A 27,809-nucleotide genomic window follows, 5' to 3' on the forward strand; every position below is an offset into this window, starting at 1 on the left:
TGAGCTGCTTGATTGTGGTAGACAGAAGCCAAGTTATAAAAGTGGCATTCATTTGTGGTCTACATTAGCTCCATTACTGTTTATACCAGGAAGGGTTTGAGAAACTCTTTGGGGTGATCACATCCAAGCCACAATGTGATTCCAGAAATTAGTTGCTTGCTGTTTTGCCTTCATTTATCACAACAATATTTTAATACTAACTAATGGGACTGTTTCGAACTCACTCTGCTTATTGTGTTTTTTGTTATGAATGTATTCGTTCCTTTTGAAGTACAGGACACACGATATTAAGGTGCAATTAACGCATATCTTTTTATCTAAGGGTGAAGTCATCATTTAGGCAAGTAGACTAAGTACACCTATGTGAGTAAAACATTATTCAATCAGACGGCCAAAATAAGTACTTGCCTAATTTTCGTGGATGATGAAGTTGTTACGGCTAACAATTATTAATAATATAACGGTGTTACTTGTGGATACAGAGCTACCTTCTAATGAGGAAGCAAGGCAGGCTGTGGTCAGGGAACTTGTGAACACAGAAAGTATTTACATCCGTCACCTCACCGCCATCGTAGAGGTAAGTGCTAAAATTAAATGATTACTTTAAAACGCATTAACAATGAATTCTACAGCAATGTCTTTATGCATACAGCTCATGGTTTCAGGGTATTAAGGGTCGCGCGAACAATGGGTCGCGTCAGAGCCAACAGAAATCATATAATAGTCCCACAAGTGAATTGTAATTATGACTGCTCAAAAACTGGTCGTGTTATATGGTAGCCGTGAGTAATATAAACGCTGTCAATGACGGAGAATTTTAGACAATATTAACCTATATTGAGCAATGAAACCCATTCAGAGCATTTTTTCCAAATTAAAATACCCGAGAGTATATGCATATGTGTGACACAAAGGGCTACGTGAAACTGCACTGTCCACTTTCGAATTTGTTTTATATGCCTTCGTATCGTCAGTAACCTTTGACTACAAAGTAGACAATGACTTTGCTATGCAAATTGAATAGGCCACCTCATACTATTGGCTCATATGCCCAGATATTGAACGTTTGTAGTGGAAATCAAATTGCCGGCTACCGATATACCATTCGCCTTTAGACAGCATATTTATTTGAAAATTCCTTATCTGATTTTCTTTTTATGTACAAATGTATGTAAATTTTGGAATCGCAGGTTGTAGTTAAATTATTCAAACAACAAAAAAAAATCGATAAGTTCAATCTCTCACTCATTATAAGTCATAAGTTTATCATTAAGTCTCACTTAAGTCGCATTAAAGATTTTAAGAATTAACGTGCAATAAAAAAGAAGAGACGAAAAAACAATTTTCAATCTCGATTTTGGATTTTGCTGATTATGATCGTCGATCCCCAAATCGGGATCCGGCAGGATTAGTTCGCTTTGGTAATGGACTGCGTGCCTTTTTTGGGAATTATAAGATATCCGGGTGGATTTGAAACGTACGCTCTACAGAGCCGACCAAGGAGACTCTGAGACTCGAACTTAAGATTATTCGTGATAAAAGTTTTCCAGCTTTACAAAGCTCTCCTTTTCTAATAGGAATTCTAATTAAATAATTATATAACATATTTTTCTTACTGGTAGTGAGTCTTAGAAGAATTGACCTTTGAAAGCTCGTTCATAGGCAATAGGATCTCAACGTTAATTTTCATTCGTGTTCTAATCATTCCGAATGGACTACGGAAATAACTAAGGATCGCAATTCGCTTACGATCCGCGTATTGCTGAGCAACGGAGCTAGTTGTCTTCCTGTCATCAGAATTCTCCAGAGACACACTCGACTTTGATTTCCTATCGATCAATCGTAACAACTTCTGTAGTTAGAACAATTACTCGGGAATTAACAGACTGTTCTGCATTTTCCCCTGCATTTGGGATCCAAGTCTCATTTTGATGCAACAGCACGCACGCAACGCACATACAAACTTTTACAGGGATCTTCCACAAAATCTAACATAGATTTTCTAACTTAAATACATATTAACTACGATTTCTATTTTAGGTATTCATAGCCGCTGCACACGCTCTGCAAGACATGGGTAAACTGCTAGAAGTGGACACTGAGAGGCTTTTCACTAACATCCCTGACGTCCTCAATGCCAGCCTTCACTTCTGGGAGCTTACCTTCTATCCAATGATCATCGATGCAGTCCAGAACAAAGTACCGTTAGTATTTATAGAGTATTTTTGCAATTTGAAAACATTATTTAAACAAATGTAAAGTTATATATTTATTTTTATAATTTTTGTTTGGTTTTGAAACACATGTGATGATATGATACACCAATGATGATATTTTGTATAATCGAAAAAAAACGCACACTGTTGATACTATCCTATGTACCTATTGCTGATTTGTGAATGGCCTACTGTCTAGACCTAAAATAAAAATATAAAATAAAATCTGACGTTTATAACTGAAAATCTTCGAATTTTTAATGAAAGCTCAAATTCGTCAGGGGTGTTTTAAGCTTTCATTATCTCATAATTAACTTGCCATCATTATAATTATCTCGGCAGTCCGTCACAGGTATTAGTTTATTTATTGGAAAAAAACCATTCTTTTCACCTATCTATCACACGCCTCACGTCTCACACACCTAACAAGGCGTAATAGTAAAAGGTATTTTGTTTATTAAAAAGCTTTAATACAAAATGCATTTTTTCTATAATTCTAGCCCTCTTTTAGAACTTCTTAAGCTTTGTGGCCTGCCATTAAAAATGTTTGCCCAACACTGGTCTAGACTAAGTTATTGGTGGAAATTAAAAGTAGTCTTTTTTTATAGCCCTAATAACCAGACGAGCATACTGGCCATTTGATGTTGAGCAATGCCAGGGTACAGCCGAGAAGCTGCCTATTTCAAATTCCACAATATTTTCGTTTACACATCTTTATTTCAGTTTTAACACCGAACTGATGTCGCCCGGCTTCTGCCGTTTCCGTGATTTATTCTACCCGTATGAAAAATACGTCAACACTCAATCAAAAGCATTGGATTATTTTCGCTCTCTATCCAGTAACCCTGATTTTATTGCATACATTTCCTGGTGTCACGCTCATAAATCATGCAATCGGTGAGTATTAGTTTAACGATTGTGATATGTATTTTATTATTATTTGCCATATGCTATAGGAAATAGATACGGTTTCAACGTTTTGTTTTTCGTATGTCATTTTTGGTCTTTTAGATGATTTAATTTATTTTTTTATTTTGAAAATACATCTTGTAGTAAGTAATACAACATAATATAGTAAACACAAATAATTTCCTTATAGTTGGTTCCACGAGCATGGTTCCACATATGGATGATCATTACAATATCATATTATACGTGGATAGATTGTAAAAAAAAAATTTTTTTTCCTACCAACAGGCTGCAACTGTCGGATATAATGGTGAAACCAATGCAGAGACTCACTAAATACGCGCTTATCATTCGTCGTATAATAACACACACTGACACGGAACCGGAACGAACTTCACTCATCGCAATGGTTAGTTGCCTTTGGTTTAGCTAACCTTTAGTAATAAGTAATTATATAGTAACATCACTTATTTTTTAACTAAACATTAATTTCTTAGCTGCCACACGACTCCTGCTCCACTTATTGGCAACGGGGTAACGTCGTAGACATTGACAATGCCGGTGGTATAATCAAATTACTGCCTATTGCGAAGAACTCCTTCCAGATCTTCTTTGAAGAAGAGCATGTCATGATATATCAGTGCTTAGTGAGTGCTGTGGCATTCTCCTCTTCGAGTTTAGTTCGAGAAGGGTCGTCAACGGTAGATAAAAATTTGGCCGATACAGTATTCCTGTCGTCAATGATGGACAGAACCACCCACCATCGGATAAGCCAATTGTATGATGCTCACTTGTAGTCGAAGGCAAAAAAGTCGTAACCTACCATTCAGTTCCGAGCCTAGGTTAACCCAGGCTCCTTTCTTGGAGACACTAATGATAGTGATAGTGATAATGATAGTGTGCTTGTTTTGAACAGGAATCATTTGCGAAGAACTACGTGATCGACATAAACCGTACTATTCGGCAGCGGGAGGAGATCGAGAAAATCGAGATGCTGTCAAACATCATTGAATCCTACGAAGTCGTGAGTGTTTTATTTCTATGAAACATTTACTGCATTTGTAGCGACTTAGGCGATACGTAATACAACTTTAACAATATTTGTTTGTATTAATTTTCATGTGAATTGATATTAAGTTCCTTTTTTATTTTGTCGGTGACATGTTTTAGTTATTTATAAATCACGTTTTTAAAGGATTACAATTTACGTATTGATATTAGTTTTGTATATGTAATCGACATCTGTAACTTTTAAGTTGTGTTTTAAATTATTTTTTCACTTGGACATCGTCTTAAGAACGCTTTAAGTATTTTATATCGACTTCGATTCGCATTCACTTAACTACGCGTTGCTTATTATTGTTTTATTATATTGTCGAGTTTGTAATCACAAAGCATCAATCTCATAGTAACTGTAATTGAAAAAAAAAACCTAAGTTTGATTTATACAAACAATTACGTATTCGTTTCGAGGTTATTAGTGAATATTCATGCGACGAAGCCGATATGAAAAAATTTTTTGAGAATCTTTAATATACAATATAAATCAAATTGTCTTCCAAGTTAATCATTCAAGATATATTCCAATTTAATCGGCCTAACTATTGTTAAGTATAGTGTATTTGAAAGAGACTGCCCTGAAGCTATTTTATGAAGAATCGACTTACCTGGTTTGAGCGATAGTTCATTAACCCAATGAATAAACAGTTGACTAGTGTTTTTAAGTTCCTTGAAGTTTTCGTTCCGTGTCAAACATCAACTCAGTTATAAAAGCTCTGCAGATAAAACTGAAATAGATGCGGCTTGTATTATTAGCCTGGGATGATTCTATGAAATTCACATCCGAGTGCTTCCACAAAAACACCGAGCAACAAAAATCTGTTTGAATTCATCCGGACCAAGTTCACAAAATATTATTTTACTTGTGACTCAAGTACAATCGCCATAGCTGCAGCATGAATGTATTCAAGAAACGTCCAAGTGATTTCATAGAATAACTTCGATGACAATTTAAACAGACACTTATCAAATTCGTCATGATAATGCTCACGGACTGGAGGAATAAGAAAACGAAAACATCAAACCAATTGTATAATAAAAAAGGATTTTCGCTGCCTTTCGACTCGTGTGTAAAACTTTAAATAAACCCGAATCCATCATCCATTCTTAAAACTTACGTAGATACCTAACGCTGTGTAAATAGTGCAAAATGCAGTTTGCTGTGGAAATCCTCTATGCCTATCATCTTCTCCACTAAATAGTTATCTCTGTATTCCAAACATTGTCCTGTCTAGTTAGTCTGTGTATCATATTTATCCAATTTAAATGTAATAGAAATATTAAGGACTAAAAAAAATCAAAAGTCTTCCCATATGTGTAATACTAATGTTTATAGATTTTGTATTTTGTTTTATTGTATAACGAATATTAGAAATAATTGCTTAGATAAAATAGAAACTTTTTAATTTTCTGTTAACTGTTTTGTTATGGTAGTTATGTTTCGTGCAGAAGTTTATTTCGCTAAAACAGCCGCTAAAACGGTTGAATTCTGCTATCAAATTTCTATGTTTTATGTTCTATGTAAAAAGCATTGGTCTATTCAAGTTGGTAATTCTCTAATTCACTTTAAGGATCGCGTGTGTATGGGTCACATTCGATTCTGGTGAGGGTGTTTTTGTTTTAAAATCAGAAATATTATAGAATTTTTAATGAAACAGAATTTAACCGAGTTAACGAGTTTGAAAATTAAAGTTATTATTATATGTCTGCCAGTACCGAAAACACTCATTTGTGACTCTCAATGAGCTCGTGAGCGTTTATCATGACCCACTGTAGCAATACTTCAACGACAATATGTACATAGTAAATTTGTTTTATGTTTAATTTGAAACATTTTTGTATTTCTAGCTGCCATAATTCTTCCTATAACATTAACCAATAAACAACATTATCTTTTAATTTGATTTCATTTTTTATTTATTTCATTTTATTAGTTTAACGCATTAAGCAAATGAGTGTAACTATTGATCAATGTTTCTCGAACAAAAATCCAACTTTGTGGGCTATAAAGATGTATTTTATGACCAGTCATTGCTTTAGTTCCACTTAGATTTGTAAATTATTTCAATCATTTCAATTAATATTACATATCATTATTTATTACTGTTGATTTTATGCAATATTACTTAGAAATAGGAGTGTGAATTTGGTTGTGTAATGTAGATTTAGGGTATAGTCATTTTTTTCTGTTGTAAAGTATATTTCATAATTGTGAGCCTTATGAAATATGGTGAAGTATAGAAAATGTATTAAGAAAAATCTAGTTTTTATGAGAAACCTACTTGAGGCATTCCGTAGGTTTCTCAAAAACTAATTAGAAAATAAGAGATATAGAGTAGATGGAAGAAAATTCTAGTCGTAAGGTGATTCACGGTGCTAAAAAATGCTGTGTGAAATTGACTTTGTAAAATATGTGTGTAAAAATTCTGTTCGGTCGGTTATTACTATGAAGCTATAGGGTATAACGAAAAAAATCCTTTAAAAATTTTGCATCAATCAAAAATAACTAAAACCAATTAAAAAAAAAAACAATATTGTTTCATACAACTAAAAACTCACTGCAGAGTATTGTGATTGCAATACTTTGCACTCCTCACATATGGTTCACAGGAGTTCAAAGACGAGGATCTCGATAGATGCTTTAGGATGTATGCCAATCTGAATCTTAAAGCACCGATGGTCAACTGCATTCCGAGCCAAATGCGAACGTTAATCTACGAAGGTGATCTGCGCTTTAAGGACAGCGTCAAGGAGGCAAGGATTTATTTCTTGTTACACGACAAAGTATATTCCCTCAAACACTATAATTTTATTTATTTATTATATATTTATACTTTATTTCGGTATTTTTTTAAACCATTGCAATTTGTTAGTAAGAATTACTTATAATCTAGGTTAGTAACTATAAAGTGCCAACCGTTCTATTTAATTAAAATGTGCTTTCTAGTAATCATAATTTCAATACTTCATTCAAGTCATAATAAACAAATTTCGAAAGCAAATTCTGTCTTTAAATTTTCAACATTTATTTCATGTAATAACTTTTGCATTTTATTACAGATCGAAGTCCGGGCCTTTCTGTTGACGGACATGTTACTAATTTGCAAGAAAATCTCCAAAGGGAGTACTTACCAATATAAAATGATCAGGTACTAACGACTATCGTATTTTGTAAAAATAATAATTCATGTTACTAAAATTTAAAGTTTGTTTTCAATTGGATGTTAATTTGCAGACCTAAATTCATGGTTGACAAGATTGTTCCGTTTCCAAAGTATAATCCTCGTACCACTAAGGATTTGCTGTCACTGGTATACGTGGTAGTCGACGAAGTGGGATCGGCTTACAATGCTTTTGCCCTTAGTGAGCCATCAAAAGAATCCGGAGGATCACTTAGAGTAAGTAAGACTTTATTTTTCTCTCCCTCTAGCATTTGATGTGTTCGTATAATTTGATTTTACATTTTCATTTAATCATTAAACATAAAAATTGCGTACTTGCTGTGTTAATTGACGAAATATATTTGAACTATAATTATAGCTTTGGGAGCAAAAAGTGCGCGAGGCAAGATTGACTTATGACCTCAGCGTGTGGTACGCCAGAAACCCATCCCGAGATATCTCTGAAATGGAGATGGACTCCTCCTCGGATTATGCCATGAGCGCCACTGGCAAGGTATACTATTTTATAATGCAATAATTAAATAATTCTTTCGGGTATTTTTGTGACGCTTAATTTTAACACTACATAAATAGTAAATAGTAATAATAAATAGTGGTTAAAGAGGCGGCGTCATAAAAATACTTGGATGGACTGTGTGAATGAATAAAGCGAAAGAAGCGCGTGAATGTAGAGATATCGTATGATGGGTCCGAACCCAAATAGTCGGATTAGAAGACATACATAATATGTACATATATATACTCGTATATATATTGAATATAAAAAATAAAACAAACAATCTGCCGTTTTTTTTTTTATTTTTTTATTGCTTAGATGAGTGGACGAGCTCACAGCCCACCTGGTGTTAAGTGGTTACTGGAGCCCATAGACATCTACGACGTAAATGCGCCACCCACCTTGAGATATAAGTTCTAAGGTCTCAGTATAGTTACAACGGCTATCCCACCCTTCAAACCGAAACGTATTACTGCTTCACGGCAGAAATAGGCGGGGTGGTGGTACCTACCCGTGCGGACTCACAAGAGGTCCTGCCACCAGTAAATTAATCTGCTAAATTATATTAATCTGCTAAACTTTATAAACGTACAAATTTCTAGTTCTATCAAACAAAAAATTCTTCTGAATCCCCATGCTTAAATTTAATAATACCCGCAAATAAGAGTTTAAAACTAAAAACTTGTTCAAGTTGCATGGAATTATACAAAATTAAAAAATTTCCTCTTTACCATTATGTTGTATCCATTCAGAGTTTTGTTTAATATACTAGTTTTAAATGACTTTCATACCTATTAAGTGAACCATTTTTGGAAAAAGACATAAGAATGCCGTATTGTATGAATTAAATTAATATTAAATTTTTATGGAAGCGAATGTTTCAAACTCTTAAAGCGTACCCCTCTAACACATGCTTTAAAGTTCTATTGTGAAAAGCAGTTTCAGCTATTCAACTTTTCAAAAAAATTAAATTCTCCTTTCTCGACAAACGTTTCAATGAATTCCTGAAGACTTATACGTTGTGAATAAAAAGGACACGAACAAACGTTTTTTTTTTTGCCTTTAATATTGTACATAATGAGCTCAGTTAATTTCCTTCTTCTTCTTCTTCTTCAACCTGTGTCCCCCCAATTTATAGCAAAATATCAGTAAATTCATTTTAGTGTAATGGTATTTGATAAAATATTTTCGAAAACATATCGCGTTGAGTGCAATTATCACCCATTTGGTCATTTGATCCGCCCTCTTTGTCGACTACGTACTGATAGTCTCTAATATAATAGTAGCACCCACTTTTCAGGTTTTTTTCCTGATTGAAGTCAATATTTTGAAGAATAATAATTGTTAATCAAAATCCACGTGCACTTTTTCTCCTCTTGTATGTATTTCCCGCTTGCCGCTAGAAAACTTAAACTCAAGGCCGTTCAATGTCGAATGTTTTAACGCGATTTGATATATGAATCGCTTCACGTCTATGCGATGTATTTGTTTTTTTTTATGGCTTAGATGGGTGGACGAGCTCGCAGCCCACCGGGTGTTAAGTGATTACTGGAGCCCATAGACATCTACAACGTAAATGCGCCAACCACCTTGAGATATAAGTTCGAAGGTCTCAAGTATAGTTACAATGGTTACCCCACCCTTCAAACCGATACGCATTACTGCTTCACGACAGAAATAGGCAGGGTGGTGGTACCTACCCATGCGGACTCACAAGAGGCCCTACCACCTATTAAAATGGATATGTGTGTTTGTTGTTATGTAGGGAATAAAACAAAGCTCAGAGGACTTGAACATTGAACGCGAGGCACGTGAACGAGTGGCAGCCATGCTCCACCGAAACATGGGAGCTTCAACCGAATACGACTTCTCCCAGGCCTCGATGAACACAGACTCTTTCGACGGTAAGTAGTAAACTAGAAATAGGTAAGTCTTTCGATTTTTTTAGGGAGATGAGCTCATGACTTACATACTACAAGTGGAAACTTTTTTTTTGGTGATCGAAGGATTACTGGTGGCCCTGAGGCCTTTCGAGTTTCACCAGGACAGGTGGGCGAGCAAAGGCTCAGCCAGGAGGGGTGGGATTTGCTAACAGCTGCCCGAGCACCTCCGAAGGAGACCTGGTGGAAACCAAAGAACATAGTCCCGGTGGTAGATTCTGCGGTGATGTCTACGGTTCGTGTTAGCAACATCGTCAGGTTTGAGCCCCGTGAGCTCACCTACTAGTTAAGGTTACGCTGATATGGTCTCTCTAGACCATCAACTTAGGTAGTAAAAAAAAAAGAGAACATAAATACCACAGCAGAAACGTCATCACTACGTTCTTTAACGTCGAAGTTTCTTTTGCATCGGAATAATATCGAGAACGACCACAGGATTGTTTCGAGGTAGAGATAGGCTAGACGGTGCTACCATCACGCAATGGCTGATAACACATCCTAGCACTAGTGGCTAAGGCAGAAATTCAGTGGAAATTGAAAAAGATAGCTTAGGCGTAAAAATGTGTATGACCAATTACTGTCTGAGCTTAGAATAATAACAACAACAACCATAACTACAATAAAAACAATGAAATACATATATTGAGTCCGCACGGGTAGGTACCACCACCCCGCCTATTTCCGCCGTGAAGCAGTAATGCGTTTCGGTTCGAAGGGTGGGGTAGCCGTTGTAACTATAGTGAGACCTTAGAACTTATATCTCGAGGTGGGTGGCGCATTTACGTTGTAGATGTCTATGGGCTCCAGTAACCACTTAACATCAGGTGGGCTGTGAGCTCGTCCAACCATCTAAGCAATAAAAAAAAAAAAAAAAAAAAATTGAATTATGAATTCGAATTATTGAAGTCGTCGTGGCCTAAAGAATAAGACGTCCGGTGCATTCGTATATAGCGATGCAACGGTGTTCCAATCCCGCAGGCGGGTACCAATTTTTCTAATGAAATACGTACTTATCAATTGTTCACGATTGATTTCCACGGTGAAGGAATAACATCGTGTAATAAAAATCAAACCCGCAAAATTATAATTTGCGTAATTACTGGTGGTAGAACCTCATGTGAGTCCGCACGGGTAGGTACCTCCACCCCGCCTATTTCTGCCATGAAGCAGTAATGCGTTTCGGCTTAAAAGGTGGGGTAACCATTGTAACTATACTGAGACCTTAGAACTTAAATTGCAAGGTGGGTGGCGCATTTGCGTTATAAATGTCTATGGACTCCAATAACCACTTAACACCAGGCGGGCTACGAGCTCGTCCACCAAGCTAAGTAAAAAAAAAATTTTTTTGGAGAATTATGGGCTACAATTCGAATCAAAAAATTGTATCACGTTTGTATGTATGAAATAATATAAATAGATACCATAACTTCTTAACTTTCTAAAGTTGCACTTCTTTTCGCGCATTTAGGAAAACAGATCAAAACGTATTTTTAACGTGTGTCAATGCAACAAATATTTTATTTGTGGGTAAAAATTTGATTTAACATTTATTTTAGAATTAAATGTTAAGAAATGAAATAATGTTGGGTAGGTATGTAAATAATTCAATCACGTAAAAGTCACGTACGCGCTTTGATTGTGATGTTACTGGGGTTCGTTCGGTTTTATATTTTTTAGTCCAGTAATTTTAGGCCAAATTAGGTGCATATCTCGGAACACCGACATACCCAGTATATTCAAGGTATAAAAAAATGTTAAATAGAAAAGTTATAAAGAATTTAATTCTCTACAATATTGATAATTAATACATAGATAGCATAAAACCCATAGTAAACGAGATATTTGCAAAAAATGTAAAAAATTCGATTTTTGTGACACCTGACTTTAAAACTTGCGACTATCCAATTATATGTAAATTTTGAGAACTGTTTCAGGATGCCAAAATACAAGTTTTTATGTGGTAATATACTGGATATGTCGATTTTCCGAGGTCAAGCCCTATAATGACTGGACTATTTGTAAAATTCAGTCTCGTCGACTTATCAAATAGCGAATTGAAATTCTCAATTTGATAAGTCGAAATCGTGGTATTTATTGTTCGTAAACATAATAGGTATGACAAGCGGCGGTCGCACCACCGGTCTGCATAGCCTGCGCTACCAGATGCACCGAACCTCTACCGGAAGCTCAAGGAACTCACGCCTTTCAAGTTTCCAGCACTCTGTCAGGTAATAAATAAAACGACATATATAGGACGACAAAAAAATAAAACAACAAATTTAATGCTTGGATGGGTGGACGACCTGACAGCCCACCTGGTGTTAAGTGGTCACTGGAGCCCATAGACATCTACGACGTAAATGCGCCGCCCACCTTCAGATATCAATTCTAAGGTCTCAGTATAGTACGGCTGACCCGCCTTTCAAACCGAAACGCATTACTGCTTCACGGCAGAAATAGGCAGGGTGGTGGTACCTACCCACGCGGACTCACAAGAGGTCCTACCACCAGTGATTACGTAAATTATAATTTGCGGGTTTCATTTTTATTACACGATGTTATTCCTTTACCGTGGAAGTCAATCGTGAACATTTGTTAAGTACGTATTTCATTTGAAAAATCGGTAGCCACCTGCCGTATTCAAACACCGTTGCATCGCTCGATACGAATGCACCGGACGTCTTATCCTTTAGGCCACGACAACTTAATTACGAGAATTAAACTTATTTGAAATACTGTTAGAAATCAACGTCTATGTATATGGCATTTAACAGTGCCGCTTCTCATGATGAGCCGCAGCCTGGCACCAGTAAGGCTGGCCTGTTCCTGAAAGCAGGCCCATCCGTGGAACACCCAATTCCAGCATTGACTGTCGAAGATGGAGAATCTCAGGGTGATTAAACTTTGACTATTTAATAACGAAAAAGTTTTTAATTCACTTTGCATTGCATAATTTTTCATAACCTTGAGCTGTTCTTGTTTGAATAGTTTATCTATTTAATTTTCCGTACAATATATTGTTTCGGGTATGTTATATTGAGTATCGACCTTTAGACGTTTCGTAACATTCACATACTAAATACACAATCACTTACTTTTATAAGCGGAGTGTTCTTTTTTTTCCTACCTATGCTGATAGCCTTGAGAGGCTATTTCAGCTTCTCCTTGACGTGTAGGTGAGCTCACGGGGCTCAAACCGGAGTGCTTCTAACACTGGCCCTAGCATGAGCAGTGCTTAACAAAATCTTCCAGCGGATCGGAAACGCGACCCACTGAGAAGAACCGGCGAGAAACTCAGTGGGCTGTGTATATGGGTTAATTTACTCGTCGAGCCCTTCGTCGCAAACGACGCGTTCGGCGAGGACGGTGATCGGTGCTTGAGGTACCTAAAAGCACCGTTAATGGATCGGGAAGATCCGTAATGACGACGGAGTGTTCATTACATAACGTAGCCCGTAATAGATAATGCCCGCGATGGTACCCGACTCATCGGTTTGCCAGCCTTCAAACATTATGAATCAAAAAAAAATCGGGAAGCTTATGATGATTCAGGAAAGAATACTGCTACTATGGTGGAAACGGAATGTGTGCAGTAGGGTAAATCTAAAATGTAAATGTTATTTAAAAATTTCATGTTCCATTTATGTTGTTAAAATAGGAGGAGCATCCACGATCACTGTGAACGTGGTCAGCGAGAGCGAATCAGAAACCGTTGTCCAAGGTGATCTCTCTCCCGTAGTTTTACCTGTTCCGGTTCACGTCCCGGGAGTTCAGCCACCACCGGTAAGTGCTGCTCCTTTAGGTCATCGTATATTTTCTTCGTCCATACATCTCCACTTGCCAAGTGCATCGGATTACTGCAGATTGGTCTGCATCATATAGACTCAGATATATTGGAACCAGCTGTTTTACTGGATATGATTTTTGGAACGAAGTTCCTTATGGGACGATGCGGAGGGGTACCCTAACCGGGAAAAAACGTCCGTAACGTAAGATCTTTATAATAAGGTTAATTTAATAATTGGGCTATTGTCGTTGATTCCCGAAATGTTAATTTCCCACAGCCTGTGGTGGTGCTGCAACACCCTTCGCCGTACAAGCCTCCCATGCGCAGCGTGTCCGCCACCCGCCACACTCTGCGCGTACAACCGAAGTCCGGAATATACGCTCTCGTACACAGCTTACCGGATTTAACAATTGATCAACTGGCCTTAGCCCGCGACCGCCACTCGCACAGGTACGTTCTCCTTTATTTCTTTTAATACCAAATTTCAGTTAATGTTTACAAATTTAAAAACGTCTACCAACGCGGTAGTTATCTAAAGGCTTCGTCAAACAGAACGCGTACTTAGCGCTGCGTTTTAATGTCGCGCTCTTTTCATGTCACACAAATTGACTAGATGAGTCCAACGCTCCTTGACGCAACGCATTCGCCAAATCATAGTGCCTTTCGATAGCAGTGTGAAAATTTTAAAGTATTAATATGTCGAGGGATTCAGATGTGGCATTGTATAAGCATGAGTATTTTCTAACTAATTCTATCAATTTTTCGGGCATTATCCAGTATTTTAATACACATTTACTCAGAAACTAAAATAAAATTTGTAAAAAATTACAACACCTGACGTCAAAGCGTCCTAACGCCGCGACAGAGCTTTGCGTAGTGCGTACTGTTAGCGCTGGCGCTCTGATTGACAGTATATTACCACAGTAGTACAACACATGTCGGCATCATAGCTTACCGTCAGCTTAGCGTTTTTAAGCGCGCTAAGTACGCGTTCTGTTTGACGAAGCCTTTAAGCGTATTATCTAAAATAGTGTGGGTGCTAACGATATCTAAATCTTGATAATTTAAACAGCGCCGGTCCACCGTCTGCTTCTGAGAAACTGTACCAATCTCACCAAGAATTATTACAAAAAAATCGTCTTTCGACGTCTCAAAACCAATACCTAAGCCCTGACCATCGCAGCGCGAGTCAGCCGCCCTCCAGCCCTACTAGGTAATGTTGTTAATTACATTAAAATGTTCTACTCCAAATATATTACTCGGAAAAACAATATTAATTTATTTTAAATATTCACTAATCAGGGCGTCGCTCAAACGAGGACTAGCGTTCTCCTACTCATTCAAGAATCCTCCACTTCACAAAATGGGACATGTAAACAGCCAATCTCAGGTTCAAGCCGAACCCACGCCTTCAACAAGTCAACCATCAAAGGTAATAAATACAGTATTTTAACAATTCAATTTAAAAAATGGCAAAGGAATGCTTAATTAAATATAACGATTTTTAAATGATCTGCACAATAGCCGGAAATAGAGGCTGTGAGTCCTCAACCAGGCCCAAGTACTAGCACGGATAAAGCCGAGAAGAAAACAAAACAAGTCAGCACCAGGTAAATATTACTTAATTATTTTTTTTAGGTTAAATTTAGTCATTTATACACAACATCAAACAAGAGACCTATTGTATTCATATTCTGTTCTAAATTTTAGTTTGAAACTAAAAAGAACACGCTGTATGTGTAGTGTTCGTTAAGAAAAATCGAATTAGTCGAAACCCGATGAGTTTACCAGTAAATATTCAAGTTCATCGCGATTTATCAACAGATCGATCATAGCATATTATTAAAAAGACCCTTATTTGAATTTCATGATCATAATATAATTACATTAACCTGAAAGATGTCAAATAATAATTGCACAGACAAGCACATAAATCAAATGAAAGACAACTATTGAGATTTCCGAAATGGCCCGCGTTAAACAAAAACCGTAAAAAACATCTAGATTATAGGAGTGGGTGATATAAATCGTATATAGATTCAATATCTATATATCGCAGCAATATCGTTGAATCCGATATCGCCCCGCACGAAATCTATATATCGATATCAGCCGATACACGATATTGCTCGATGTGATGCGCATCGCCATATCGTACCGATTCGTGAATCGAAATCTATATTTCGATATCAGCCGATACACGATATTGCACGATGTGATGCGCATCGGCATATCGTACCGATTCGTTAATATCAGCAATATTCGTTTGGTTCGTATCGAATCGGCCAGAGTGAGTGAGCGCACGATAGGGATATCATGTGATGAATGAAACAGAAACAGGCATTATCCATACAATTGTAAACCTTATATTTAAGTCCATATGTCTGTAGATTATACTTAGCGTATCAACAGGATACAGTTAAGGAAAGAAGTTTCAACTTTCGACCCTAACTTGAATGCAGTATAGCCTATTTGCATCGTTGAATTTAATTTCACGCGCTTTGACCTTGAACTAGAATTTTTGGACAAGTGTTTATAAATACTTAAAAGTTTTTGTGTTTGATTTTTAAAGTACACATTTTTCTATTTTTAGTTGAATCCAAATAATTGAGTTTATTTCTTGTGTTTGTATTAAACTTTTGAAATCTACACTCTTTTGGTATATTTTGTAATTCTAAATTAAGACACAAAATACTAAAAACTGAAAATAATGTAGCCAGTCCTAAGCCTGGTAAAAGCATGAAGGAAAGTTTTTTTGATATTTTTATTTTCATGTTATGTTGTTGTATGTACATGTTATGTTATTTTATTACTTTAAGATCATATTATAAATTGATATCAGAAAACCAACCGTATAACGTTGACTTAAATCTATATCTACTACGATATTATATCAGCGTATCGTTTCAAATCTCAAATATCATGAATCGAGAAAATCTACTAGCATCCATCAATATATAAATTCAGAAAATATATAGATTCAATATCCGATATTGATCCTCGATATATAGATACGATTCGATACGCGGCTAAACCGATATTACCCACTCCTACTAGATTATACTTAATGGCTATCGTTTTCATGGTAAAAAGATTCGCCACAAAATGTTGCATCACCATCTTGTTTCATCACTCTGCTTTTGTATGTGGGAAAAATTTTGAAGAATCTCCGTGTGTGTTTTGTTTATTTAAAAAACAATATCGACATTATAGAGGATAAGAATAACGGTATTGCCTAAAACATGACCATAACCCTTTAATGGTATCACTGTTTTTATCAAAAGATGTGTAGTATTTTCTTAAGTCATTAAAGGGTAAGATTATGTGTTTAAAGTATGGAGTATAAGTGTAAGATTATTTTTGAGCGGTTTCGAAACATGCTATGATTTAAGGTGATACCGTCATCTTCAGGCTCTATATGAATATGTTCATAAACACATACATTTCGGTAACTGTATTCAATTTAAATGTTATTATGGTAATGGGTTTTCATTCATTATCACCCCTGTAGTTTCGGTGGGTCATTCATATAATTCTATTTATATTTTATTATTATTATATACTTATATTATTTTTTATGTTTCATTACTAAATGTGTTACCATTTGTGTTAGTGCATTCTTCACGTCTGGAGGGTGGCACAGCAGGTTCGAAGGATGACAATTAAAGAGCTGGCGAATTACATTCTCCAGGCAAGATTTAGATCAATACAGATGTTTCAGCTGTAGAAAGCTTAGATGTTACTATGGCTTTTGATTCGTGCTATCTTAGTATATTTTAGACGTAGCTACGAACGGCGATTTTTGGACACTTCAGAATGGTTTGGAGCACTCTGATACTCTGTTTAAGTCGAAAGAAATTGTCTTCAACTATTATCTCTACAGCGTTCGTTTTACTTATGTAAAACTACCATAAGTACTACCAAACAGATATGTGTTGTAATATTTTGAAGCCCGTGAACATCAGTCGAAGTCTCAATTGCATCAACCAGCGCAGCCGTGTACCTAGCGGAATAATAATACGCTCTAACAACAATTAACTTGTAAGTACTTATAGAAGAAAGTACAGTCAAAACCGTTTACTGCGACATCGTTTAGAACAACATGCCGGTTATAATAACCTAGAACAAAGGTCCCGGCTGAACGCTATATGACCGCCTTATTAAAAACATTGCTTTATACGACATTGCTAATAACGACATACCTCATAAAACGACCACATTTAACTAATATTTCGGAGAATTAGATCTGTTAGAACGACCGGCTAAGCTGTATTGTAAACAATTTGAATAGGTATCCACATTTGTCTTCAATGGCTATTAAAATCAGGAAAGAAAACAATAGGATTTAGTTTAGTGTAGGGTCTTTTCTAATTCTTAGAAACAAAACACGTGCATGCAGTAGAGTCAAAGCCCGCTTCTTCATATCTCTTTAGTTAGTTTGTTACTTATCTATACACAAGACGCACCAAAACTTTGTGGAGTTATTCGTGTAACTTTCAAAATGTTGCAAAGAAAAAGAAAATGCTGTTAGTGTATTAAGAAAGATTGTTCTTTCTAATGAACATTTCCACATCCACAGCAATTATGACGATACGTTAATTACAAAATATCTATGCAAAACAGAAGTGTTCCAAACAGACCAAAATTACAGATTTTATGCTCACAGATAAATAATATGCATTGTACTTATGTGTATGTAATAAGCAAAATGTACATAGTTGAATAAATATATTTTTCCAATAATTCCCTATCGATTTGTTTGTACTTGCACACGATACACATTAAGCATCACCGGTTGTAACGACTATCGGTTTGTACGACGGAATATGAGCAGTCCCTTCGATGTCGTTATAACAGATTTTGACTGTAGTAGTAAACTTGTAAAATTACTTTAAAATGGGTGCTCCATCAAAAATCGTTCTAGAGTACGTTTCTTCTGCGACTATTCAAATTATTTTGGTTCGGTTTATTATGAATACACATACGATACACATACATATATTAAAATATGATTGGCTCGTTATGAATACATTATACATACACATAAACATTAGAATATGAAGAATAAGTAATTGTATTGCGATAGGAATAGGTAGAATTATAATACTAACATACATACATGTATGAACCTAGAACGTGCCTTATCTACTTATAATATCGGTATCTACTTATAGTATCAGTACTTATAATATAGGAATCAGGGAAGAATTTGGTACGGAATGCGGGCAGAATAGGGATGTTAATAATTAAACATTTTAAAATACACTTTCAAATCATAACACAAATCTATTCTATTTCTAAAATAAGATTCTTTGTTTTTTTTTTTCAAGCTTACTTATATCTATTTGGTATTCCTATTGATTTTGTTTTCAGTCCTTCGCAGTGACATTTTAGGTTGATTCTGGTCAATAAGTCAATAATTTATTTGTTTTATCTTATCTTTTCACAGCAGGAACAAAGATAAAAATAAAGAAAAAGGCAAAGATAAAGAGAAAGGCAGAGAGAAAGACAGCGACAAGGATTTATCAATAAATAAGAGTGAAAAAGAAAGTAGTGCGAATTCAACCCCGAGCCGCGTTTCTAAGGAGGGCAAGAGCGAATGACATCGGCGCTGGCGGCGGTCTCATGACTGAGACAGGGCCCCCCGCTTTGACTTTCATTGGTTTTATAAGTGGTGCTCATAAGCTATCAAAACCAATGACATTCTTTTAGTTCAGTGCTTAGTGCTTACTATATCAGAAACCATCTTCGTAGTGTGTTCATAGTTTTAGGTATATTTTTTTATTAATTTAACTATTTGTACATAATTTTGATTGTTGTAAATAGTTGTAGCTTTCATAGGTTTTATATTGAAATAACTAGCTTTAAATTGTTTATTGGAATCGGATAAGAAATTTGTAGACGAATAATAATGTAATTCTTATTAAAGTAATGTGTTTTAGAAATGTAATTTATAAGTTTTATTAAATGGAAGGATTTGATTCGAGCCCTACGCCCCAGCAGAGGGTAATAGGAAAGAAAGAAGAAGAAGAAAAGTAATTGTAGTTGTAGGCGTCACATTTGAGTAGAATTAATATTTTAGTTTAAGTATACTATGATATTTGTGTAGTGAATAATGGCATTATGTAGTTAAATGATAAAACTGTAAATTATTGTAAATATTAATCGTAGAATTATTGTTAATGTAGGCTTTTGTAAATAAATTAAGCGCACAACGAGGTCTTAGGCCTTAACAAAGGAAACATAATGTGTTCAACGCTTTATCAAAATTTGTAACGTTCAAATTTTCATACTCTACATCTTTATGTTCGAATTAAAGTATATTTTGTAATATTTCGTGCTTCAGCAAATACTTTTATCGTTGAGTTCTCGTTTTGTTTGGTGTTCCCTGTCATTTTATTTCTGATACATTAAGAACTGCAAGTAACTAAGGCCTTACATGACACATTAGTGATAGTACGTGTATTGTACAATTAGGTAGGACAATGTACTAAGCACGTAACTTAAGAATGAATTAGTTATAAGACAACCCGGAAAAGATGTACATACTAGGTATTAGACTGACAATACGACATCACACTTTTAAATATCTTCATTTTTTGGTTTCACATCCTAAATTATTTAGTGTTAGTAATCTTCTCTAAGTTTAATATTAGAACCAAGTGATACGCACAATTACTATAAATAATTAGATACTATGGATATCTGTAGCATTAAATTTAATGTAACATTTTGTTTTCCAATCTCTCTGGTTATTGAAATATTCAGGCGAACGTCCGCTCGAGCGTATGTTGCTCTACTTGCTATCGCATAGTATATTACTTGTGCGATATTTTGTATTGCCAGACGAACCTAATACAACATCGTCTTACGAAGGTACTTTGTGGTCTGTATCATCAAATTCAATGAAAACGAAAAACAATTTTCATAGATTATCTAGACGTTGATAGTATTATTTTCGTCACGTAGGTTAAAATAGTGCCCCAATTTTCAATGATCAAAATTTATGATTTTGCTTTTGAGTGTGATGTACTCACGGACGAAGACTAAACGCCATGGGCGTGAACTGACTTGACGAATTTTCCCGGTTACGACGTAAACAGGCCAACTTTCTTTTAATAGTAAATAGTTATTTACCAACACAATTAAAATAGAACACGCAACAAGCGGTTTAATTCGATATATCAGGATACTTGTGATGCTTTTAGATTTCTGTTATAACTTTTAAAGTTGGCCTGGACCTTCTCTTTGAAATTGACACAAAAACGTTACGTTTAGTCCTTTAGGAATCGCGTAATTTTAATGATTATTATTGCATATTATGTCGATGTACTATTGTATTATCGCGATGTCTAACTTGTAGTAGTTAGTTACCTTTGAGAGTAACACATTTAAGTCAGTCGTCTATTTTTGAATATTTTATAGTAACCCGTATCGATGTGTCTTTAAGATGCTTAATCTATTTATTATATTAAATAGACTTATATTAAAAATTTTGTATGGTACAACAAACGACAAAAATTCACCAGCAGTAGGTGTACAAGCAAATATTTTTAATCTAAGTGTATTATTATTGACAATCCTTAATGGACGATAAGAATACAGTATTCAAACATTTCATGTACTGCTTTGTTTTAGTTACAGTTACATAGAAAATGGATCTTTATGTTTTGCTCAATTGTTCAAATCTTTCCGAGGTAGATACTTACAGTTTAACAACAAATAGTGGTTTTTATTCGTATATAAAAATGTACTTCTCTATCCCCTTTTAAAATTAATAGACAGTAGATAATAGTAACTTCACAGGTGTTTTCAAGATGATATTTAACGGTTTTCGAAAATTATAATTAGACGAGCGCATACTTTGACTCGTGCCAACTATAATGTTTGTTCCACATCTAACATTTCACTATTGCTACAGCCCTCAATTTTATCGACTCGATCCGAGTTTTTCAATCCTACTAAATTATCGGAGAGTGATGAGTTTGTGCGGTCTTTTGATTGACTAGTTTTGACAAGTAGTTATAAAATATGATAAAAATTAGTACTTCAAAAAGACCGAATTGAGCCCCACGGATTTATAAACAATCCGAGAATTTGTATGGAATTTTGCAGTTGTGTACAGGTTCTCTCGAGAATAACATTGTTTTTTTTAATTATTTTTATGAACACGATACATATGGCTACTGTATGTTTCATCGATGGGCAGAATTGCTGGATGATCAATTTTTTAAGATAGACCACAAGGTAATCCAATAATTACTGCTTATTGTCAATCAGAATGTAAGTAGCACGATGTGGAACAAACGTTTAGGGTTTAAAATTCATTGTAATTTGTAATCACAAAATTGTAGTGTCAAAATATCAATAAACAAGCTTTACGTGTAAATAATTGTTGAATTATTTATTTTCCTATAATTGTATCCTATATTTTCCATAACAAAAAGAAAGAAGCAAATTTTTTTTTCTGACATATATACAATAATAAAATATACATATTAATATAATCATAAAATATATGTATACAACTAATAGAGTTTCATAAATAAACATTACATAAATCAAAGATGCATTTATTAAAAAAAAACATATAAACCGATTTAAATGGAGCAAATCACTGAAACTATCTACATGCATTATCACAACAATATCCGGTCGGCGTAATTCGAAATATCCTGTTCTTCCGATCTTTCGCGTAAACCGGTCCAGGGGACGCACATAGCCCTTGCTTCAGACATGGTGCCCAAAGAGCCAACAAAAACGCAGCCAAAAGCATCCCGTAAACCATAATGTGAAAAATTATCTGACCTGTAATAATTGTTGTTACATTGTGTTATCCATCGGAAAAAGACATCATCATCACCATCCTACAGTCATACACTGCTAGGCACAGGCCTTTTATAATAGGAGCGCTTACACTTATATAAGGAAAATTCTTCCATAATAAATCATTAGGGAAAGAGTTTATTTTTTACATTTGTCTGTGACTACGTTTCAGCGCCATGGGTCATGAATGGTAGCATGCGTGCGGTGAAGACTTTTACTTTTAAGTCTTGCGTGATTGCTGAGGTAAAGATAAGACGGAGTTTCCTTTACACAGCCTAACTGTATGCGCCGTCTCTGCTTCTATCTGGGAGTTGGCCCTGCCTAGCTAAGCAATTTGGCCTAAATACATTAATCAAAAATGAACAAAATATTACATTTGAATTTGGAATCTGTCATTTTTATATGATTGCTCATTGAGTTTTCTCATTTTGGCGCCATTGTACAATATTTTGCGATATTAAAATAGAGTGGGGCGATAAAGAGAACCGAATCGCTGTGATTGCATTACACAAAGTAGGTATGGAGCCAAATGCAATTTTTAAAACTCTCCATACGCTTGGTATTAGTAAAATGTTTGTGTACCGGGCTATTAATAGGTGCAATGAGATCTCCTCTGTTTGTGACAGAAAAATATCTGGCCGTCTACGTAGTGTTCGTACGAAAAAGGTGGTCAAAGCAGTAAGGGAAAGAATTCGAAGAAATCCTATCCGAAAGCAAAAGATTTTATCTCGGGAGATGAAGATAGCACCTAGAACCATGTCGCGTATTTTAAAAGATGACTTAGGACTTGCAGCCTATAAGAGACGTACTGGTCATTTCTTACCTGATAATTTAAAAGAGAATAGGGTAGTAAAATCGATACAACTACTGAAGCGGTACGCAAAGGGAGGTCATAGAAAAATTTGTTTACAGATGAGAATTTTTTTACAATTGAGCAACATTTTAACAAACAAAATGACCGTATTTATGCTCAAAGCTCTAAGGAAGCTTCCCAATTAGTCGACAGAGTGCAACGTGGGCACTATCCGACTTCAGTGATGTTTAGTGGGGGTATTAGCTATGGAGTGACTGAGCCATACTTTTGTGAAAAAGGTATCAAAACATCAGCACAAGTGTATCAAGATACCATTCTTGAGAAGGTAGTGAAACTCCTTAACAACACCATGTTCAATAATCAAGAATGGTCCTTCCAGCAAGACTCGGCGCCAGGTCATAAAGCTCGGTCTACGGCGTCTACGCAGTCTTGGTTGGAAGCGAACGTTTCGGACTTCATCAGAGCTGAAGACTGGCCGTCGTCTAGTCCCTCTCTCTGGCTTATTCAAATAAATTTATTGAATTTAAATAGAAAAACGGCAATCGAAGACAATTCAAAAAAGTACTTACATAGGATATTACTATAATTGCATCAATAAACGCAACGATATATGTTAATCTTCACATGATCATGCAAAAATTTGAAATGCACACGACGGTTACGCGTTTTTTTAAATGTGTGGACTTATTTACGAACAGTTACGCTGACATTATCAAAGTGATGTATGCGGTGTACTTAGGTGGCATAGATAATAACTAGGTTTCATACTTCAGTGTTAATAACATGTAACTGGAATATCAGGGAGACAATAAGAAAAGAGATTTTTTATTAATATTAAAGAATTAAGGGGATAAGACATGATATTGATTTGACGGACCACTTTCGCCATTTTGTGGCGGCCTGTTTAATTCTAATTGTAGAGGAAATGAGAATACCTCTGTTTCTGTCAAGTCAAACAACACTTTTCATCAAAATTCTATTTTATCGCTTCGGGATGACATTTCAAAATATTTTTGTATTAAGTGCGAGAGCTAGAGAAATGACTACGTGCTGTATTGCAAGACGAAAGAGCCCGAAATAGTAAAAAGTATAGTGAATAATTTTTTTGTAATTTTTTTTTTTCGAAGTGCCCCGCGTCTTTTCTATGTCCTTACTGCTTAGCTAAGGCGGATGCATGAACTCAAAGGTTCAACCAGGAGAAGATCCAGCGAGAAACTCAGCAAAGCAGAGGTTCAAGTAGACCTCTTCAGCGAAGTCGGCGAGTACGGTCACGGTGAATGTAAGCTAAATTTAGCAACTCATAGACATAAAACTACTTTTTCGAAATTGGCGCTTATCACCTTATTTTGGATTCACGCATTATGACGAGGAGCCAAATAAAAAATTGGCACTTTCTGTAATCTATATATATAAAAGAAAGTCGTGTTAGTTACACTATTTATAACTCAAGAACGGCTGAACTGATTTGGCTGAAAATTGGTGGGGAGGTAGCTTAGAACCAGGAGAAGGACATAGGATACTTGTTATCATGCTCCCGTGGGACGCGACATAAAACGTGGTATAAAAAAACGCAACTGATATGGAATTACAAAATGCAACTGACAGCTAAACGTAATGTAGTCTATGGCTAATTATAGTAGAATTTTGAAGTTGACCGGTTGATGTGTTTGTTTCGAATTTCTATTTATTGTGTCGAGATAGGTAATCATTAAGAAAGCCTTGCCGCGACCAGCAGTATCAAATCTTTCCCGACGAAACCGTAATGCAACTAGGATTCGAAACATTGCGAGTGAAAGGACTGAAAAAGAACAAGGAAATACAATAATAATAATACCAGCTAAAATACATGGCCAATAAAGTATCATTAAAATACTTGCTATTTTAATTTATATTAATTATCCAAATAATAAATTGACCATGATAAAATCAAAAGTCTGCTCATCTATTGCCTCTAAGGCGGAACAAAGTTTGCCGGGTCACCTAGTTAATTATAGAATGCAATGAAAAATGATTACTCTCAATTTTTCCATCTCATTCGCCATATTGGAGTAATTCATTGCGCTCTTACAGCTGAGATAAATCTAATGACATCTCATAATGTGTTAAAATCTGGCAATGGTCTTGGGCGGTAGCGCGCATCAAAAAAATTACACATAATTAAAATTAAAGAAGAAAGAAATAAAGGAAGAATTAAACATATAAAATTGTAAAACATATAAACTTGGTTCTCTCAGTTCTCTGGTTATTTCTTTTATCATCTTTTACTTATATATTCAGACTTACTTATATAACTTAATTATTGTGTAACTAAACATAGAAAAAAAAAATTTAATAAATCATACAAGTCTTTATTTGTTATAGATAAATTGATAAAATTTTATCAATTAGTGATTTCTGAAAATTTAGAATATTATTCATTAAAAATAAAATATAGGATAGGTAATATATTACTGCCAGCTACAGGAGCAATGAAAAAATTAATCGAAGCGAAGCCATCTAGTGGCTGACGCCCGTAAACATTTTTGTTGTGCTTGAGTTGCTTATCTATAACTAGTTTGTGTATTATCTATGGAATGTGCTTCGATGATACTTCCTCTACCGAAGCACACCACCCGAAGTGAGTCGATATTCGACGAGTAGTTGCGGCTTACATCCACTATAGCAGAAATATTTTGTTGGTGCAGTTTGGGTCATAAAACATAGCCCGGCTAAGGTGAGCATGTTGCGCGGGCGCAACGCCATTATCGATAAAAACAAATGAGTCATCGAAGGCAGTTACACGGCGGCGGGGCGGTATACGAAGGGTGGTGAGACATTGTTATTTTATGAGTCATCAACAATGTGTTAAAATTTTTAACTGAAATGAAAATAGATCCCGAAAAGTTACAAAGTGTTAATTTCTGCCGTTCTCGTTAACATGCTGCGGCGATATATAGTGTAAGTGTTCGATTAGTGATTTTTACTTTCATTTATATCACTAACCCACAAAATGACAAAACTAAATACACTATCGATAACGCTTATCGAAAACAATAATGCGCATCACTACGCCCGTCCATAAGGCTCGTGTGTGGAAGAGAGAATTTTTTTCCTACCTATGCTGATAGCCTCTCAAGGCTATTTCAGCTTCACCCTAACGTTTGTAGGTGAGCTCACGGGGCTCAAACCGGAGAGCTAACAATGACCCTAGCAAGAGCAGTGCGTCGCAGAATCTACCACCGGACCGGAAACGCGACCCCCTTTTTTTCTTTTTATTGCCCTTGTAGGCAGACGAGCGTACGGCCCACCTGATGGTGAGTGGTTACCGTCGCCCATGGACTTCGCCCACTGAGAAGATCCGGCGAGAAACTCAGTGGGCTGTGTCTATGGGTTAATTCGCTCGCCGAGCCCTTCGTCGCAAGCGACGGGTTCGACGATGACGGTGACCGGTGCTTGTGGTGCCTAAAAGCACCGTTAATGGATCAGGAGGATCCGTAATGACGTGCTTTGGGCGACGTCGACTGTTTACCATTCGGTCTACAGGGTTGGGTATGTAGTTTCCAGCGGCCACGACAAGAGGGTTCTCATGTCGTGCCGCCTTCTCAAAGTGGCGCAGCGATGCCGACTGTAGATACTTACTAACGGAATCGAGCTCCAGGTCATCGTGGAGATCCGGATTCCTCAGGAACCATGGTGCTCCGACGGCTATCCTGCAGAATCGGGATTGAATAACCTGAAAGGAGTTCAAGTGGGTGCGGGCCGCGTGAGCGAACACTACGCTTGCATACGTCATGACGGAGGCGTATGCAAGTTTTGTAGAGAGTTACCTTATTGCGGAGCAACAGTTTGCTTCGTCTACAAAGCATAGGATAGAGTCGTCCTAGTATAAATGCGGCACGATCGCGTACCGTTTTAATGTGGGGACGGAATGTCATCCCTCTGTCGAGGGTGACGCCTAGGTATTTGACCTTCGAGGCCCACGGTATGGGCTGGCTAAAGAGAGTGATGGGGCTAACGGTGGAGGTGTTTGCGCGCCTATTAGGGAGTGGGATGCTCGAAGTGGTATTCGGAGGGCAACCCCTTTTGAAGAGCACCGCTGTGCTTTTCGTGGGGATGATGTCGATGCACCACTTCCGGAACCACTGTCCCATAGTGGCTACTGCGATCTGGAGTCGCCGATGCAGCAACGACATCTTCCTACACAAGTAGTAGATAGCCGTGTCAACGGCGAAGCTAGATGGGTCTCCGGAGACCGGGGTATATCATTGACATACAAACTAAATAACAACGGGGACAGCGCGGAGCCTTGCGGGACTCCGGCAGTCAGATGACTGAAATATTCGCCTCACCGCTCCGATTTTTTATGACCCAAACTGCACGGACATAATAATTCTACTATAGGTAGTAAGTACGCTTTCGCTTCGTTTGTCATATGTAAATATTTTACTTAGCTTATGCTTGTTTCATACAGCTCAATATAACTTAGCCAGAGAATTTATATTAGATGTTTGAAGATTTTATTGTTCTCACTTTGATTCGGGCTCTACCGTTGTCTAATGACTAATTAAGATAGGTTTATTGATTAAATCATTATATACAGG

At 36.2% G+C, this 27,809-nt stretch overlaps 1 protein-coding gene across 5 annotated transcripts in view; it reads left to right on the forward strand.

The window, feature by feature from the left end:
- LOC114245131 (uncharacterized) overlaps positions 1-21,996 on the forward strand; it is an 82,023-nt gene extending 60,027 nt beyond the window's left edge. The window contains exons 6-24 of one of the 5 annotated variants that reach the window (XM_028177151.2): positions 483-577; positions 2,041-2,204; positions 2,940-3,113; positions 3,414-3,534; positions 4,042-4,149; positions 6,795-6,938; positions 7,245-7,333; positions 7,420-7,582; positions 7,725-7,859; positions 9,628-9,766; positions 11,916-12,030; positions 12,577-12,695; positions 13,461-13,585; positions 13,867-14,039; positions 14,662-14,802; positions 14,892-15,021; positions 15,114-15,199; positions 17,203-17,280; positions 19,039-19,174. In XM_028177151.2, the coding sequence (XP_028032952.2) occupies positions 483-577; positions 2,041-2,204; positions 2,940-3,113; positions 3,414-3,534; positions 4,042-4,149; positions 6,795-6,938; positions 7,245-7,333; positions 7,420-7,582; positions 7,725-7,859; positions 9,628-9,766; positions 11,916-12,030; positions 12,577-12,695; positions 13,461-13,585; positions 13,867-14,039; positions 14,662-14,802; positions 14,892-15,021; positions 15,114-15,199; positions 17,203-17,248 (2,267 nt within the window). In that variant the 3' untranslated portion in view covers positions 17,249-17,280; positions 19,039-19,174. Of the gene's footprint in view, positions 1-482; positions 578-2,040; positions 2,205-2,939; positions 3,114-3,413; positions 3,535-4,041; positions 4,150-6,794; positions 6,939-7,244; positions 7,334-7,419; positions 7,583-7,724; positions 7,860-9,627; positions 9,767-11,915; positions 12,031-12,576; positions 12,696-13,460; positions 13,586-13,866; positions 14,040-14,661; positions 14,803-14,891; positions 15,022-15,113; positions 15,200-17,202; positions 17,282-19,038 lie in introns of those variants that run through there. The other 4 variants (XM_089730448.1, XM_028177150.2, XM_089730449.1 and 1 more) reach the window with 4 other exon arrangements.
- The last annotated feature ends 5,813 nt before the right edge of the window (positions 21,997-27,809 follow it).

The sequence above is a fragment of the Bombyx mandarina genome, chromosome 01 (assembly GCF_030267445.1).
Source record: "Bombyx mandarina strain Sakado chromosome 01, ASM3026744v2".
NCBI lineage: Eukaryota > Metazoa > Arthropoda > Insecta > Lepidoptera > Bombycidae > Bombyx > Bombyx mandarina.